General features: G+C 35.3%; 2 protein-coding genes across 3 annotated transcripts; one reads left to right on the top strand and one right to left on the bottom strand.

The window, feature by feature from the left end:
• The first annotated feature begins 1338 nt into the window (after positions 1–1338).
• LOC116131076 (two-component response regulator ARR12-like) lies at positions 1339–5751 on the top strand. The gene is made up of 6 exons (XM_031416717.1): positions 1339–1829; positions 2281–2433; positions 2662–3066; positions 3176–3252; positions 3739–4920; positions 5426–5751. The coding sequence occupies exons 1-6, from the start codon at positions 1682–1684 to the stop codon at positions 5495–5497; spliced, it is 2037 nt and encodes a 678-aa protein (XP_031272577.1). The 5' UTR covers positions 1339–1681; the 3' UTR covers positions 5498–5751.
• A 3027-nt stretch (positions 5752–8778) lies between these two features.
• Positions 8779–13849, bottom strand: LOC116131063 (calmodulin-binding protein 60 E-like). 2 transcript variants are annotated; one of them, XM_031416707.1, is made up of 7 exons: positions 13424–13849; positions 12862–12937; positions 12343–12401; positions 11481–11974; positions 10792–10952; positions 10444–10647; positions 8779–9684 (listed from the first exon to the last, which is right to left on the bottom strand). In XM_031416707.1, the coding sequence occupies exons 1-7, from the start codon at positions 13516–13518 to the stop codon at positions 8962–8964; spliced, it is 1812 nt and encodes a 603-aa protein (XP_031272567.1). In that variant the 5' UTR covers positions 13519–13849; the 3' UTR covers positions 8779–8961. The 2 variants fall into 2 exon arrangements, with proteins under 2 accessions (XP_031272567.1, XP_031272568.1); XM_031416708.1 differs by lacking the exon at positions 13424–13849 and having other exon boundaries at positions 12800–12864.
• Between the last annotated feature and the right edge of the window lie 1394 nt (positions 13850–15243).

The raw sequence follows: 15243 nt of genomic DNA on the forward strand, positions 1-15243 counted from the left end.
TTAGGAAAAAAAATAATTTTTCAAAAAAATAAAAAATGTTACCAACTAGCATTTAATTATTTTTGTACTATATGTGCCCAAAAATAAAATATGTTTTGATGTGACATTTAGCGAAGATTAAGGAAACGTGTCATCCATGTAGGTTGCTTCCATAACTTGTTTAACTTTAAATTAAAAATTTATTTAATTAATAGTTTGAAACTTTAAGCACCATTAATGGTTCATTTTTACATGGGTTAACTAATCAAAGCAATAATGATTCCTTTATTGCTTTTTTTTAATTTTTTAATTATTTTCAAATTATTAACACTAAGAATTAATGTTAATTTTACTTTCTTTATTTCAAAATTACCAAAAATAATTCTTTATTTATGATGTTACCCCCAAAATCTAATCCAATGCACTTGTAAATTGAAGGGCATTTAGTCTTTTACTACTCATTAATTAACTCAAACGAAATTCAAATTAAAGGCTTAATCCAAAATTTAAAAAAGAGAGGAAATTTTGGTTTTAATTCCAAAAATGAAATTAAATGGTAATAAATTACCCAATTAAGGCCTAAATAATTATCCAAATCTTTTTAGATTTTTTTTCACCCTAATTACATTATTTCCAATTTCGAAATAATTTCCTTATAATAATTTCAACTATTTATTTCATTTAAAATTTAAAATATTTTCACCTCAAACCAAGGTGGATGATTGACTTATACAACACACAATCAAATATTAGATTAAATAATGGTTGAGATTAGGATACTCAAAGTTTTCATTGAGACACATAAAAAATAATTATAAATAAATAAATAAAATAATTAATTAAATATATCGCCATAAACCAAGGTATTTTAGACACCCGTAGGTTATATGAATACAATAACACCCCTAGGTTTCAGAATAGAACACTTATACCCTATAATTGACACAATACTTTTTATAAATTAATTCTTGATATAATGTGACACACCCTTATATAATCTTTTCCCTACAACAAAAAGCAACTAATATTACATTTTTCATAATATATTAAATAATTTAAAAATATTTAATTTTGACAATCCGACAAACATTGGGAATAAAATTCTTGTTTTTCATTTATCATTAATTATTTTATGATGGTTACTTTTCACAAACACCATACAATTATAAAGGTATAACGGCATTATAAGAAAACTACAAAGGTGTAAGTGTTATATTCCGAATATTGGGTCTATTGTATTCTCACTAAACCTCAGGGGTGTCCAGGTCAGAACTCCGCGAGCAATAAACAAAAAGGCTTTGAGGGTTGTGTTTGAAAAAGGAAGAAAAAGCCAAAGACAGAACACACAGTAGAGAGAGAAACAAAAACAAAAACACAAAGAGAGAGAGAGAACAAAAGTGTTTTCATTATTATGTAAATAAAAAAATAAAAAAAAAAACTGCTTTTGTTTTCTGTTTTTGATTTCTCAAAACTCTGTTTTCTTCTGGCCATCACCATCATTGTCCATTTGTACACCCTTATTTTTTACTGAGTTTTCTTTTTTAATCTTGTCTAATTCACTCCCTCTATTCCTTTGGCCATCTGGGGTTTGTCTCTGCCTCTCAAAGTTAAATTCTTTAGTGGTTTTAACTCTAAAAAATTTCAACTTTTTTTCAGTGATCTCTGTTGTCTCAACTGGGTTCTTTAGTTTTTGTAATTCACAATGATCGTTGAGAACAAAAAGAGTTCTTCAACTGGTGAAGATGGAGGTGAAGATAAGTTCCCTATTGGTATGCGTGTTCTTGCTGTTGATGATGACCCTATTTGCCTCAAAGTCATTGAGACTCTCTTGCAAAAATGCCAGTATCAAGGTTTGTTTTTTGTTTTTTGATTACTTATTTTTTTTTGTGTTTTATATAAGATGGGGTGTTTGAATTTTTACAAATACTCCCTGTCTTATTCAATTTTTTTGTTTGTGTTTTTTTCACCTTCAAAATTTCATCTTTTTGTTGATGGGTACTCTGTTTTGAGTTTTAAGCTAAGTAAATTCATCTGAATTATGAAAAAAAATTTGTATTTGTATTTGTATTTTTGTTTCTGTTTCTGTTTATGATTTTTAGTTTATTTTGTTAATTTAACTGGCGGTTGAAGGCCGTTATACACTGTTCCTACTGTGATTTGATTGTGGTTTTGACTTTTTATGGATGTTAATAAGGTACATTTGATTTAATCTAAGCTTCAATTGTTTTTATGTAAATTTTGACTCTTAGAACTGTCAAATTTTTGCTTAATTTTTCATGTCATTTATTGATTTTTTTGCAGTTACTACCACAAATCAGGCAGTGACAGCCCTGAAAATGTTGAGAGAAAATAGAAACAAGTATGATTTGGTTATCAGTGATGTTAATATGCCAGACATGGATGGCTTTAAGCTTCTTGAGCTTGTGGGGCTTGAGATGGACCTACCTGTCATAAGTAAGCTTAAAAGCTCGTTATTACTTTATGACATTTAATGGTCTTTGCCCTTTTTTTTTTTTTTTTCTTTTGTTTTTCTAATTTATAGAATTTTGTTATAGAATGAGATGAAAGAGTGGAAAATAAGTTTCAATAGGGTCGCTAATTATGGTAAAATGATATAATTTAGTTTGGTTAATATAGGGGATGGATTAGATTTTTAATGTTGATTTTGTTTTATGGTTCCAGTGTTGTCAGCACATAGTGATACCAAGCTTGTGATGAAGGGGATTAGTCATGGTGCTGTTGACTATTTGTTGAAACCGGTTCGAATTGAGGAGTTGAAGAACATATGGCAACATGTTGTTCGGAAAAAGAAAATTGATCCCAAGAACCAAAGCAAGTCAGCTAATCAAGAGAATGCTCATGCTGGAATGGGAGAAAATGGACAAGCGGCTGCCTCGACTGGTAATTCTGATCCAAATGGAAAAGCCAACAGGAAACGGAAGGACCAAGATGACGATGATGATGAAGAAGCTGATGAGGAGGGAAATGAGAATGAAGACTCTTCCACCCAAAAGAAGCCTCGGGTTGTTTGGTCTGTAGAGCTGCATAGGAAATTTGTTGCAGCTGTTAATCAATTGGGACTTGACAGTAAGAATTTTTTTACAAAGAAGTAGTACCATGTTTTCTTGATAATAAATTTCTTATTCCTGATTTAATTTTCTGTAACTTTTTTTTTTTTTTTTTGGATCCTTTGCAGAGGCTGTTCCAAAGAAAATTCTTGATCTGATGAACGTTGAAGGGCTAACACGAGAAAATGTGGCGAGCCATCTGCAGGTACTGACCTTTCCTTGTCATTCTTTATTTTTAGAGGGTCTTCTGTATTGTGTCCCTAACACTGTATATATTGACAAATTCTTTCAAGCTATATTTATTTGTCTTAGGACTGATTGAAGTATTATATATGGGTATAAACATGATAAATATTGTGTATAGTTACAAGGTCTTTGATATTGGCAAAATTTTAGGACGATCTTCAAGAAGAAAGAAATACTTTTTTAAAATATATGGATCTATGTTGTTAATTTTGATCTGAATGTTAATTTTGCCACATAGAAGTGCCGCATCAACTTAGGTTTTTACTTAAATGTAATCCTGCAAGCTAAATGTTATGTTTTTTTTTTACAAAGTACCTAAGGCATGCATGTCAAAATTTTGTTTCGATGTAATTTCAGCTTCACTGTGTCTGGGATCTATGTGAAAATTCATAGAAATAGGTAACAATTCCCTCACTGACGCTCACTTTTTTATTTTTTGTTGCAGAAATATAGGCTCTACCTGAAAAGAATTAGTAATGTAGCATCCCAGCAGGCTAACATAGCCGCCGCATTTGGGAGTAAAGACTCTACTTATTTGCGCATGGGTGCTCTGGATGGATATACCGATTTTCGCTTGGGTGGTTCAGGAAGGATTTCAAGTGCTGCAATTTCATCATATCCACCAGGTAGTATGCTCAATAGATTGAACTCCACAGCTGGTTTAACCATACGTGGAATTACTTCTTCGGGCATTATACAACCAGGTCATTCCCAAATCTTGAACAACTCCTTTAATTCTATTGGGAAGATCCAGCAATCTGTGTTGCCTGCAAACCAAAGTGCAAATATGTTTCAAGGAGTTCAGACATCAATAGAGCTCAGCCAGCTGCCACAAAGCAAGTCTGCTACCCTTATTGGAGAATCTAATCACATTAATTATCCATCTGCTTTTCCGGCTCCAACTGGCTTTGCTGATGCTAGAGTGACTCTTGGTTGCTCAAGCAGCTGTGCAACCACTGCCTCAGGAAACTCTTTTATGTTACAAGCGGGCTCACAACCAGCACAGATTAGAGGAGCTTTTGGAAGCCAACCTTCTTTCGGTGTACCTTCAGTGAAACAAGAATCTTTTGACATTGGTGTCCGTGGTTCATCTAATTTTCTGGATCATAATAGATGTGATGAAAGCTGGCCCGGTGGAGCTCAGTTATCAACATTTCCATCAAATTCTTTGCCTATGAGTGAACCCTTTGGCCATGATCAAATTCATTCTAATAATTTGAATGGAAATTTACCTTCAACCATCAGTCAAATCACTAATAACCCTCTGGATCTCTCTTCTTCAATTACTACTTCAGTGCATATGGATGATACTAGAGGAGGTGTGCAATGCCAAACTGGCCTGATTGATAATGTTGTTCAGAATATCAATTACAACCACAACTTAAATAATTCATTCAGTTCTGGGAATTCCTTAGCTTCTGTTAATTGTGGTATGGGCCCCTTTAGTCAGAGTTTGGATCAAAGTAGTCCTTACATTGTTCAGCAAAATGGAGTTGAAAAATCTTCTTTGGACACAAAATTGAGGTCAAACGAGGACTACCTCTTTGAGCAAAGCAAGTCGCAGGATGGTTTCATCCAAAATAACTATGAGTCCTTGGATGATATAATGAGTGCAATAATGAAACGGGTAAGTTAGATATCTTACTTTACCAGTGTCAATCATATTGTGGACTTGTGCTCTCTTTAAGCTTGTAATTTTTTCACTTTTCTTATTCCATCCTCTCTATTACTCATTGGTATACATGGATCGCATTGTTGATTATATTTTCTTTTTCTCTATAACATTAGTACAAATTTAGTCTGTATATATAACTACTAAGGTTGACCTCTTTTGTAATCTATGAATATTGGTGATAGGTTAACTTGGTAGTAGTCTGTTAACTTGACTCCCAAACATAGTTGCTTGGCTCCTGTTTCTCATTAAAACGAGAGTTATAAAATGCTTAAGAGGATTCTACATGTGGAGTGAACGACCCTTGTATGCATGATGATTTAGGCAATGAAGAACTAATCATTGGTTGTAATATAGAACTATGTAAAGATTTTGTAGTTTAGTCTTTTTTTTTTGGCACTTGATTCTTGTTTGTAACTTCTGAACAAGCTTTGATTGGGTGATATATATGATGATGCAGGACCAAAATGAGACATTGATAATGGATGGAGAACTCGGATTTGATGCTTACTCTCTGGGGTCGTGCATGTGAAACTTTGTTAAAGCTGATACTTGAAGAGGAAAAAGGATGACACAACATAAGTTTTAGTTGTTGTTTGAGCAGCATGTAATTATGTAATTCGTTATGCTTAACGTATTTTCTTCTTCTTTTTTAGTTTTCATTCTCTGTTGCCACATTCAATTTCTGGTTGCAAATGATGACAGCTCGGTTCTTTACTTTCGATTTTTTTTCTTGCTTACTCCTGCTGTAGAAATAATGGCTTAAGAAAATCTCAGCTTCTCATAGTTTTCTTTGTGTCTTTCATTTCCAAGTATTTTGAGATAGAATGAATAATGGTGAATATCAGTTTGTTATACAGCACATTCAATTTGTTTATGAAATAAACATGAGTAAATAGTTTAAGATTCTTTCATTTGAGTATTGATGCAATCTTTGATGTATTGACGGACCTTTGAACGTACCAAATACAGTCAGATTCTTTATTTGGTGTTAGAAATTGAGGGGTTAATATGCAGCACATGGAGATTGTGCTTGCTAAACTGTATAGCTTTTATGGCGGCTGAGTTTGATTTACTCCATGTTTAGCTTGCTGCAAAAGTCGAGTAAATTGAATTTGTGAAGTATAATGACATGAAAAGTCAAGCCACATGAAACAAAAAAGTGCAATGTGGGCTACGCTTGTGTCCTCTTTCAGAGGATGAGGCAGCTAACAAATAGAATAATTTTTTTTTCTTTTTTCCTTCATTTTAGTGATTTAGGGTAATACTTATTTACTGGTTCAATAATGTTATCGACTGATGAGACCCCCGAGAAAAGGCTCGTTAACATTATCAACAAAATGCTACAAAAGGGAAGAAAAAATCAATGAACCAAACCAATCATCTATAATCCTTTGTTTAATCAACAAAATGCTACAAAAAGGAAGAAAAAATCAATGAACTTAATTGTTCTATTCTGTTTTTCTTGAGATCAAAAGGCATTCTTTAGAACAATAAAGCTCCATATCAGACACCGGGGTTTTTGCACTGAAAATGTGTACTGACCTACGTGTCACTTTGACTCACACCAGCAATCCAGACGCGTGATTAAACAATAAATATTTTTCTAGTGAATGACCGTCCATATTTTGAGATGGCCGTTTCTTACATGGACTCCCGTCCATCTTGTATGGACGGGGGTCCATTTACTACAGACGGATGTCCCCATTAAAGGATGCCCGTCCATAAGTAAATTGAATAATTTTTTTTTTTTAAAAATTAGGAGACGGTCCCTTCATTTTGGACGGCGTCCGCAAATAAGGGACGCCCGTCCTTAACCAAAATATGAAAATAAAAAAAAAAAAAAAAACTTTGGGATGGTCATCCAAACCCTTACGTTGGTCCATTATTTTGGTTTTTATACAGTGAGTGCGAGAAACCATGCATGCGAGGCTAAATTGTATGATATTCAGACGACGGTGCCTTTGAAGAGCAGCATAAACTGTAATCGTCCTTTGAAGCTTGTACCTAATACTAGCAACACAGCAAATGCTTAAAATTCTTCAGGCGAAAGTAACCATCATTACCATCACTACTCTTGGGAGCACACAGACAAATATACGGCAAAATAGAACTCACCCATTATAACTACGAGTCAGAAGGTACTCATCAAGTTTCTTAAACCAGAGGCTGAGTTAAGATCACCGAACACGACTGCCATCTCCAGCAACTGAGGTTTTTTCTGGAACTACAATCATAGAAATCAAAACTTAAGCATCCATTTCCTTTACTCGAACCATAAATTTTAGAAACTAAAACTTATAGCAACATTAAGCTATCTCCAACAGAAACTATCATTTTTAGTTGCTTTAAACACCTGAAAACTAGAAAAATTAACCCCAAAAAAAAACTTTTTAATCTGTAAAATTAATAAAGTGGTACAGAAGATCATAAGAGCTCCAATCGCTTTGTAACAATAACATACAGCACCTTAACCAGGGATAAATTATTATTCGAACAAATCTTCTGATAACAAATAAACATACAACAACCTTGATTTTTCATGCAAGTAAAACTAAACCATTGATTAACCGTACTCAAAGCGCATTCATGAGACGGACTCCAGTCCTATATCCATGAATATCTTCAACTTCCCAATTAGCTCTCTCACTTCTTAATCATTCATTCTTCTCCCTTCAAAATTTTTTATATAATCCCTCGCTTTACTTCATTTTATCTCGTCAAACCCTGAACTGGAAGCTCTTATTTGTATTAAGGGCAATTGTCAGGCAGCGCAGACATTGAATCTGCACTCCCTTTACTAGAATCTGACCGTTGCCCACGTTTCCCCTTACCTCTCCCTCCAGCTGCCGCCCCCTCCGGCAATTCTGCCGCCGCGACAGCCGCCATAACATGCGCAGACTTGGACAGGCTACAAGTCCTCGCCGGAAATGGTGGAACTGTCTACAAAGTCCATCAAAACGGACTGACAAGATTTTGCTTTGAAAGTTGTCCACGGCGAGAGCGACTCCACCCTCCGCCGCCAAGTCTTCCGCGAAATGGAAATCCTCCGCCGTACCGACTCCCTTTCGTCGTCATGCCACGGCGTGTTCGAAAAACCTTCAGGGATATTGCCATGGTCATGGAGTACATGGACGCAGGCACTCTCAAACATTACTGCAAAAAAGGGGACTTTCTCTGAACAAAACTCGCATGCATGGTTTCTCGCGCTCTCACTGTAAAACCCAAAATAATGGGCTAAGGGACGGCCGTATAAAATTGATCGACCGCCGTCCCCAAAAGTTTTTATTTTTTATTTTAAGGGTGGGTGTCCTTTATTTACGGACGCTTATCCAAAATAAAGGGACGGCTGTCTATAACGAATAAACGATCATCTCTAATTTTTATAAAAAAAATTATTTCATTTTACTTATGGACGGATATCCTTTAAATAGGGACGTCCGTCCATATAATATGGACGAGAGTCCATGTAAGTGAACGGTCGTTTATATTTGATGGACGGCTGTTCACTAGAAAAATATTTATTGTTTAATCATGCGTCTGGAATATTAGTACAAATCAAGACACGTAGGCCTATACATATTTTTGATGTAAAAACCCCGGTGACTATAGCTTTATTGTTCTTTAGAAACCATTCTATATTATTTAACATACTTTGCTTGAAACTTTACAGAAGAAGTTACAACCTTCAAACTTTATTTTGTGGTCCTTTACCAGAATATAAATGACAATAAAGATAAGAGAGAGAGAGAGAGAGAGAGAGAGAGAGAGAGAGAGAGAGAAAGAGAGAGAGAGAAGGAACTTGGAATAAAGTAATAGGGTAAAACCAGACACAAGGCTTCATACATAACAAAGAATGTTTTGATTACCTTAAATGTTGTATTTTGATATATTCTTCTATTTCTTGTCAGCAATCAACTAGAGCAATTTTGAACTCCATGGAACCAAAGAATGTTACATAGTAAAAAAGGTAAGCTAAAGTTTTAAGAAATGAACTTATTCTAGCTCAACAAGCTGAGCTCTTCTTTCTGCAGCTTTCTTCCTTACAAATATTCCCCATCTTAAGGCGGCTTTAAGCTTAAGCCATCCGACAACAGCCTTCCCTGAACCCCTGCTGGGTTCATTCCTGTAAGTCCGATCCACTTGAGGCTCATACTGAATGCCATAAGAATAACAAGCCTCGTCAGGATGATCATAACCAGGTGTCATTCCAACGCCCATACTTAGTGTTTTTAGCAGTCTCTGCATGTCATCATTCTCTAACATCTCAGAACTTCTAAGTCGGATTTCCTCAGCAATAAAGTCTTCCAAGCCCTGTCCATTTCTTGGCCGCGACCAATCTCCTGGAAAATAAGGACCCCCGACTGCAGGATTTGCAATTGACATATAATCAATGCTGCTAGGTAATGCAGCTTGTGGATTATTTATTGTCATCAATGCAGTCTGATCAGACCTCACGAATGGAAATTCAATCAACTGAGGTGCTTGAGAGTGGTTATTTCCAGTTTGGCAGTGTGGACTTGGCTCAGAGGAGATGTACTGCTGCCTGTTCTGAATTGTTGAAATACTGTGATCTGTTTCATAGTTGTTCACTATTGGTGCAGCTGGCGTTTTTATAACCTTCTTTGTACTAGTCAGTGAGTTCAGGACTTTGCCATCATATTCTACAACTTGAAGCCAATTATCGTATGCTCTTTTCACCAAAGAATCAACAGAAATCTGTAGGCAAATACATGCATGAGTCAAGTAATTCGATCCCTCGTATAGAAGTTCAAGTGATGCTACGAGAAGAACATTATAACACCAAAAGAGTGGAAAACTACCTCCTTCGATATTTCCCCATTTAGATCATCTCTAATGGCCTAATGAGTAATGACAGCACCATAAATTTAAAAACTATTCTGATACATGTGACATACTACAAAATAATCAGGCCATTAAAAGTGTTTAGTAATTTAGTCACTTTATTATAATCCTGTTTCATGGGTGTAGCCAACTATCTGATGTCTAACTTATCTTCAAAGGATGCTGGTTGAACATACAGGAAACTGTTTGCATATGCACATGTGCGGGCTGATGACCAGATTTAGAAAACTAGATGAANGTGATGCTACGAGAAGAACATTAAAACACCAAAAGAGTGGAAAACTACCTCCTTCAATATTTCCCCATTTAGATCATCTCTAATGGCCTAATGAGTAACGACAGCACCATAAATTTAAAAACTGTTCTGGTACATGTGACATACTACAAAATAATCAGGCCATTAAAAGTGTTTAGTAATTTAGTCACTTTATTATAATCCTGTTTCATGGGTGTAGCCAACTATCTGATGTCTAACTTATCTTCAAAGGATGCTGGTTGAACATACAGGAAACTGTTTGCATATGCACATGTGCGGGCTGATGACCAGATTTAGAAAACTAGATGAATTAATTTAATCTTGTTAAATTGTATGATGACTGAAGAACATCTAACCTTTTGAGTGTGGTTAAGAGATTCCAAGGAGACAAACTGCCCATCAGCGATGAGGCCTCTAAGCTCATAAATATGGTTGAAAACAACACCAGTATTATGAGTTTCATCTGTGTAGTATACATAAAGCTTCCCACCCAACACACACGTTTTAGCATGCTCCACTGTGTTCTCCCACATTCTATTGGACATTCCACTCCCAAGGATCTGTGCAGAGAAAATTGAAGTTTTAAGAAAACGAAGAACAACAAATTCTTGTAAAACTTTAATGGAAGGAGAAAAAAAGGATTCAATAAACGTATTTAAGAGAATAAGAGAAAAAAATAAAGATCCAAAGAATGAAGCTCTTACATTTCTCAATTTCTGTGGATCTCTAACAAAAATTCGGAGAAAATCTTCGACAGTAAGAATGTCAGCCTTGACCAACTTCTTGTGCAGTGCTCCATCTTTTGCTATTCTATCCAATCTCCAAACTTCATCATGTAAGGCTGGTGGGTAATGTTTCTTGTATACTGCAATTTGCAAAAATAATTTTGACATCAACAAATTGATAAAGACAAGCTTAGCAGGATACTGATATATTCCCAGAGACTAGAGTAGCATGGTCATTCACTGAAAAGAACAGAACTCTGATTCAGCATGCCCGGAAGTTTGAGTTCTAGAAGCCACTAAACTGGGCTATTGTATCATCAATTGCTTAAATCATAATAGAAGTGGTTTTACATTGAGTGAGATAGTGGGCATTGAGTTCTTTAAGAAGACAAGAATCTGAGTGCTTAGTTAATCATGAGTTCTACAGATAGCTGATCTAAATAGTGAGCTAAGGGATGGCATATGGTTACTGTTCTATCCAGATATTGGTTCTGCATGTTGCATCAATTCCTTCGCAGCAACATAACTGTATAAATGTACCCCTAAGTTTGCTCTCTGCCCCTTTAATTGTGTCAACTGTAGTCCCGTATCCTTATTTGGCCATCCAATACAATATGTTTACAAGAATTGCCTATCAATCAAAAGAAAAGACGGGTTAGAAAACTCACATTCTCCCCTGTGATCTTTGACAGCGAAAGCCTCTGTTTTAGCCTCACGAATACGAATCTCCTCACAATATCCAGGGGCAACTTTGACACCAAGCCTGAATTTTCTGCTCCTTATCCAGCTAGAGTTGTCGGTGAAAGTAAGATCTCCTACAGTTCCTATCCCTTCCTTGAGGGTCACCTGCAAATCCCCTGTCAGAAGTGGCCTTTTTCCCTCACGCTCCTTTACTTCATAGCCTTCAAACTGCTCTTTAGTCCAATCATCATCATCTTCCTCATTGAAGTCACCTTCAAGCACCACAATGTTCAACTTCGCAACTGATTCTGGTCCGCTTTGGATAACACTTCCTGTGTTCAGGTCTATCAAGACAACATGGATAGCTGCACCTTGGTCTCCCTCAACCTTTCCACCTGTGAAAAGGTGAGGTGGCATCCTTGTTTTGAATTGAAGTTGCAAATTTTTTCCTCCAGGGCCTTGTATTCTTGGTGGAGGAGACCTGTCACAGATCAAGATATGATCAATGAGTTCAATGAATTGATAAATGTCCTGCATCAAGTTCCAACCCCTGGCTTTAAATAATTACAACATTCTTATTGAAATGTTTCCACATTCAACGCCTGGCTTTCCCGTGCTAGCTACCTTGCAGATAAACATTTTATACACAGCAATAGTTTGAGCATAATGTTACTATATGACGTTCAACATTAGCAAATTTGTCCAGTTTCGTCCCTTCACAGGAAGGAAGCAACAATATAAATAATAAATATGATATTCCGTTTAGATTTGTTATCAGTGTAATGAAGATACATGATTGAATTATCTAATGTCAGTGTCTGAATATTAAGGTAGAAACCATGAACACACCTTGCTGGAAGTGCAGCATGACCAAACTTTGTCAAAGCGCGCTCCACTTCTTCGCTGACCTATTATTCATGAAATTGCAAAATTAATAAGAGGATTTAACTGCATACTAAACATATTTTGCACACGATACCTGGCATTCAAAGATTAGAAAGAAAATATAAAACAGATGTATATATAATGCAAGCCGAACTGATTTAAAAGCATGCTAGTGCCAGAGAGCCTTGGCCAATGGTGTTGGACTTAAATATTATATTTTTGTCTCCAGCTCTATATGAGATCCCTTAGACTCTAAATGACAACAAGTCAAGCAAACCAAAATGCAGTCTACCGTGAAACTTTACCCCATGGACAGCACTACTATTGGCAAAGTCAACAGTGAAATGTCACTAATGAGAAAACCTTATACAGGACATTCATTCAAACAATTAATTTAAGCTAGAAAGAAAGGATCAATCACCAATATGTCGCAAACTATCTGTTATGCAGAAACACAGATGATAAATAAGTTTGCCGACTCACAATTCTGCGCAGAAGAGGCTCCAAAGATGAGCAAAGTCTTTGCAAGCTATCCACCTTCAAAGCTTCCACGATTACACTGCAGATGCAAAATATGAAGTTTCAAGTAGTCAAAACGTGAAAGAGAGCATCAATTTCGGTAAATTAGATCCACTTATTGGCACAATTGTTTTTCTATCACAGCAACAGAATTGCATCACTTCTCACCATCTTCTAGTTCAAGAAACACTCTCCAAGATACAGTTTAAGGAAACAAAAGTTTTATTCATAATGATATGATATATATAACACAGGACAGCTGCAAGGGGCTTCATTAAATGAGATCCACCAAAATGGATCAGCATTAAGTGAACATGCATAAACCATGAAATTGACACATTCTCCTTTACCAAAACTCTTCTTTGGATCCCAATTCTTAAACCAAATCTCTTAATTTCCTTATACCTATCATAGTGACTGACACTTTCAAGAAAACATAAACCATGAACAACAATTTCAAATACTGATTGAATCAAAACAAGAACAACCCCAACAATTAAAAACCACTAAATTCAACAGAACAAACCTTGCCAAAGCAGGCAACTTTGATTTCTTTGACCCAGGCACATCCTCTTCTCCCTCATCCTCATACACTCTCTTCTTGTTCCCTGAACTTTCCATTCATAAAAAACACCAAACTTTAACTCCCACCCCTAGATTCTCAGCACAATTTCCAAGTTTAGAAACCCAAAAGCACCACAAAATCAAGTCTTTCACAACAACCTTCAAACTTTTCAAGACCCTTATCCTGTTTCGTCAAATCTAACAGAAAAAAACTGTTTCCAAGACATTTAGGCAACTGGGTTCTTAAGGGCTACAAGTAAAGATACTTAAAAAAACCACCATTAAAAAATGTGATGTTGATCTGAAGATATTAATTGTTTTTTGTCTGAGCAAATGGGATTCTGATTATTATATAACAAAAAAATAAATGAAAGATTCGTGAGATATATAGATTATAGATTAAAAGTAAGAGCTGAGACAGCTGTGTATGAGAGTGAGTGCATGCACTTTGAAAGTTGAAACCGCGTTATGCGGTTTCATGTCTCATTTGGTATGCCCTCAACTGGGTCTGGCTGGTCATCAAATTTGACTATTTCCTTTTTTTTTTTTTTTTAACTTTACTTTCTTTGAGAAAGTCAATCACTTGGGGCCAACTAAAAGGACCCTACCAGGTTATCCACTTTATCACGTATATATTCCTCCGTATGACGTTTTAGTGCTGATTGGATTGTGAGAAAAATGCGGAGGAAAATTGCCACTTTTGCTCATTAATCTAGTGAATAATGGAGAGGAAAATGTTTTACTCAAAAATATGTTTTTACCAGATCCATATTACTGTATTTATTGAATAAGGATTGGTTTTCAAACTCTTTTATAATTTTCTAACAAATATGACGTGACAACTCGTAATTGATCAGTTTGTATCTGATTAGGTGAAACCATTATTGGATAGTGAAACTATTACAAACTGACCAATTATAAATTGATATATCGTGTTTGTAAAAAAGTTAATAAAAATGGTTCGTAAATATAGTATTACTGTTATTTATTTATTTATTATTATTTATGAAGATATTTGTTTTACCTACCTATCTTGATTTAAAAAATATATTAAGTATTTGATTCTGAAATTAAGAAAAGCCAGGGGGAGATTTGTCTTGTTATGGAGAAAAAAAATGCATAATTGGGTCGGTGAGAGAGGGAGGTCTTGCAAATCATGATAATGATACTCTCTTTAATATTGTTAAGACAAATTATAGTGCTATAATATAATAGTCAATAATAAAGCTAATTTTGCAATAAATAACTATTTCACCCAATTGATCGGCAGGCCACTACGATTTTTCACGTGCAAACACATGTTTTCATAGAGATTTGTAAGATCTGCAAGTTTGAAGGGACAACTGGTGGTTAATCTACAGTTAATATCTGATGCAGTTTAGATCTGATAAAAATCCCTCTTTGTTATACATCTGACACTTTATGATTTACATGAGAGTTAACGTTATCTCAGATACTGTAATTTTGTCCTATGCGAAACTTGTATTTCGAACAGTACCTTTAGTTTCCATGCTTGGAAGATTGCAAGGGTAGACTTAGGGGTGTAGTCGAGTCGAGCATCTAGTAAATAACTAAATCGAACTCGACTCGATTGCTACAATATCGAGTTTAAGCCTGAGAAATTAAGTTCACACTCAAACTTGGTACTTAAATTGGAAGTCGAGATTTAATCGAGTCCGAGCTCATTTAACAGGGGTGGATTTGCAAATTTTATAACTTCTAAATTACTATGACCCCTATTACTTTAAAAACTATCAACTTAACCATCGAGCTTGAAAATAC

The sequence above is a fragment of the Pistacia vera genome, unplaced genomic scaffold (genome assembly GCF_008641045.1).
Source record: "Pistacia vera cultivar Batoury unplaced genomic scaffold, PisVer_v2 Contig228, whole genome shotgun sequence".
Lineage (NCBI taxonomy): Eukaryota > Viridiplantae > Streptophyta > Magnoliopsida > Sapindales > Anacardiaceae > Pistacia > Pistacia vera.

Coding starts and splice junctions, on each gene's coding strand:
- LOC116131063 (XM_031416707.1), bottom strand. CDS start 13,518: ATGGAAAGTTCAGGGAACAAGAAGAGAGTGTATGAGGATGAGGGAGAA. Junction 10,953..11,480: donor CAAAGATCACAGGGGAGAAT/GTGAGTTTTCTA, acceptor TGCAAATTGCAG/TATACAAGAAACATTACCCA. Junction 9,685..10,443: donor CTCTTAACCACACTCAAAAG/GTTAGATGTTCT, acceptor ATTTGCCTACAG/ATTTCTGTTGATTCTTTGGT.
- LOC116131076 (XM_031416717.1), top strand. CDS start 1,682: ATGATCGTTGAGAACAAAAAGAGTTCTTCAACTGGTGAAGATGGAGGT. Junction 1,830..2,280: donor GCAAAAATGCCAGTATCAAG/GTTTGTTTTTTG, acceptor ATTTTTTTGCAG/TTACTACCACAAATCAGGCA. Junction 3,067..3,175: donor TAATCAATTGGGACTTGACA/GTAAGAATTTTT, acceptor GATCCTTTGCAG/AGGCTGTTCCAAAGAAAATT.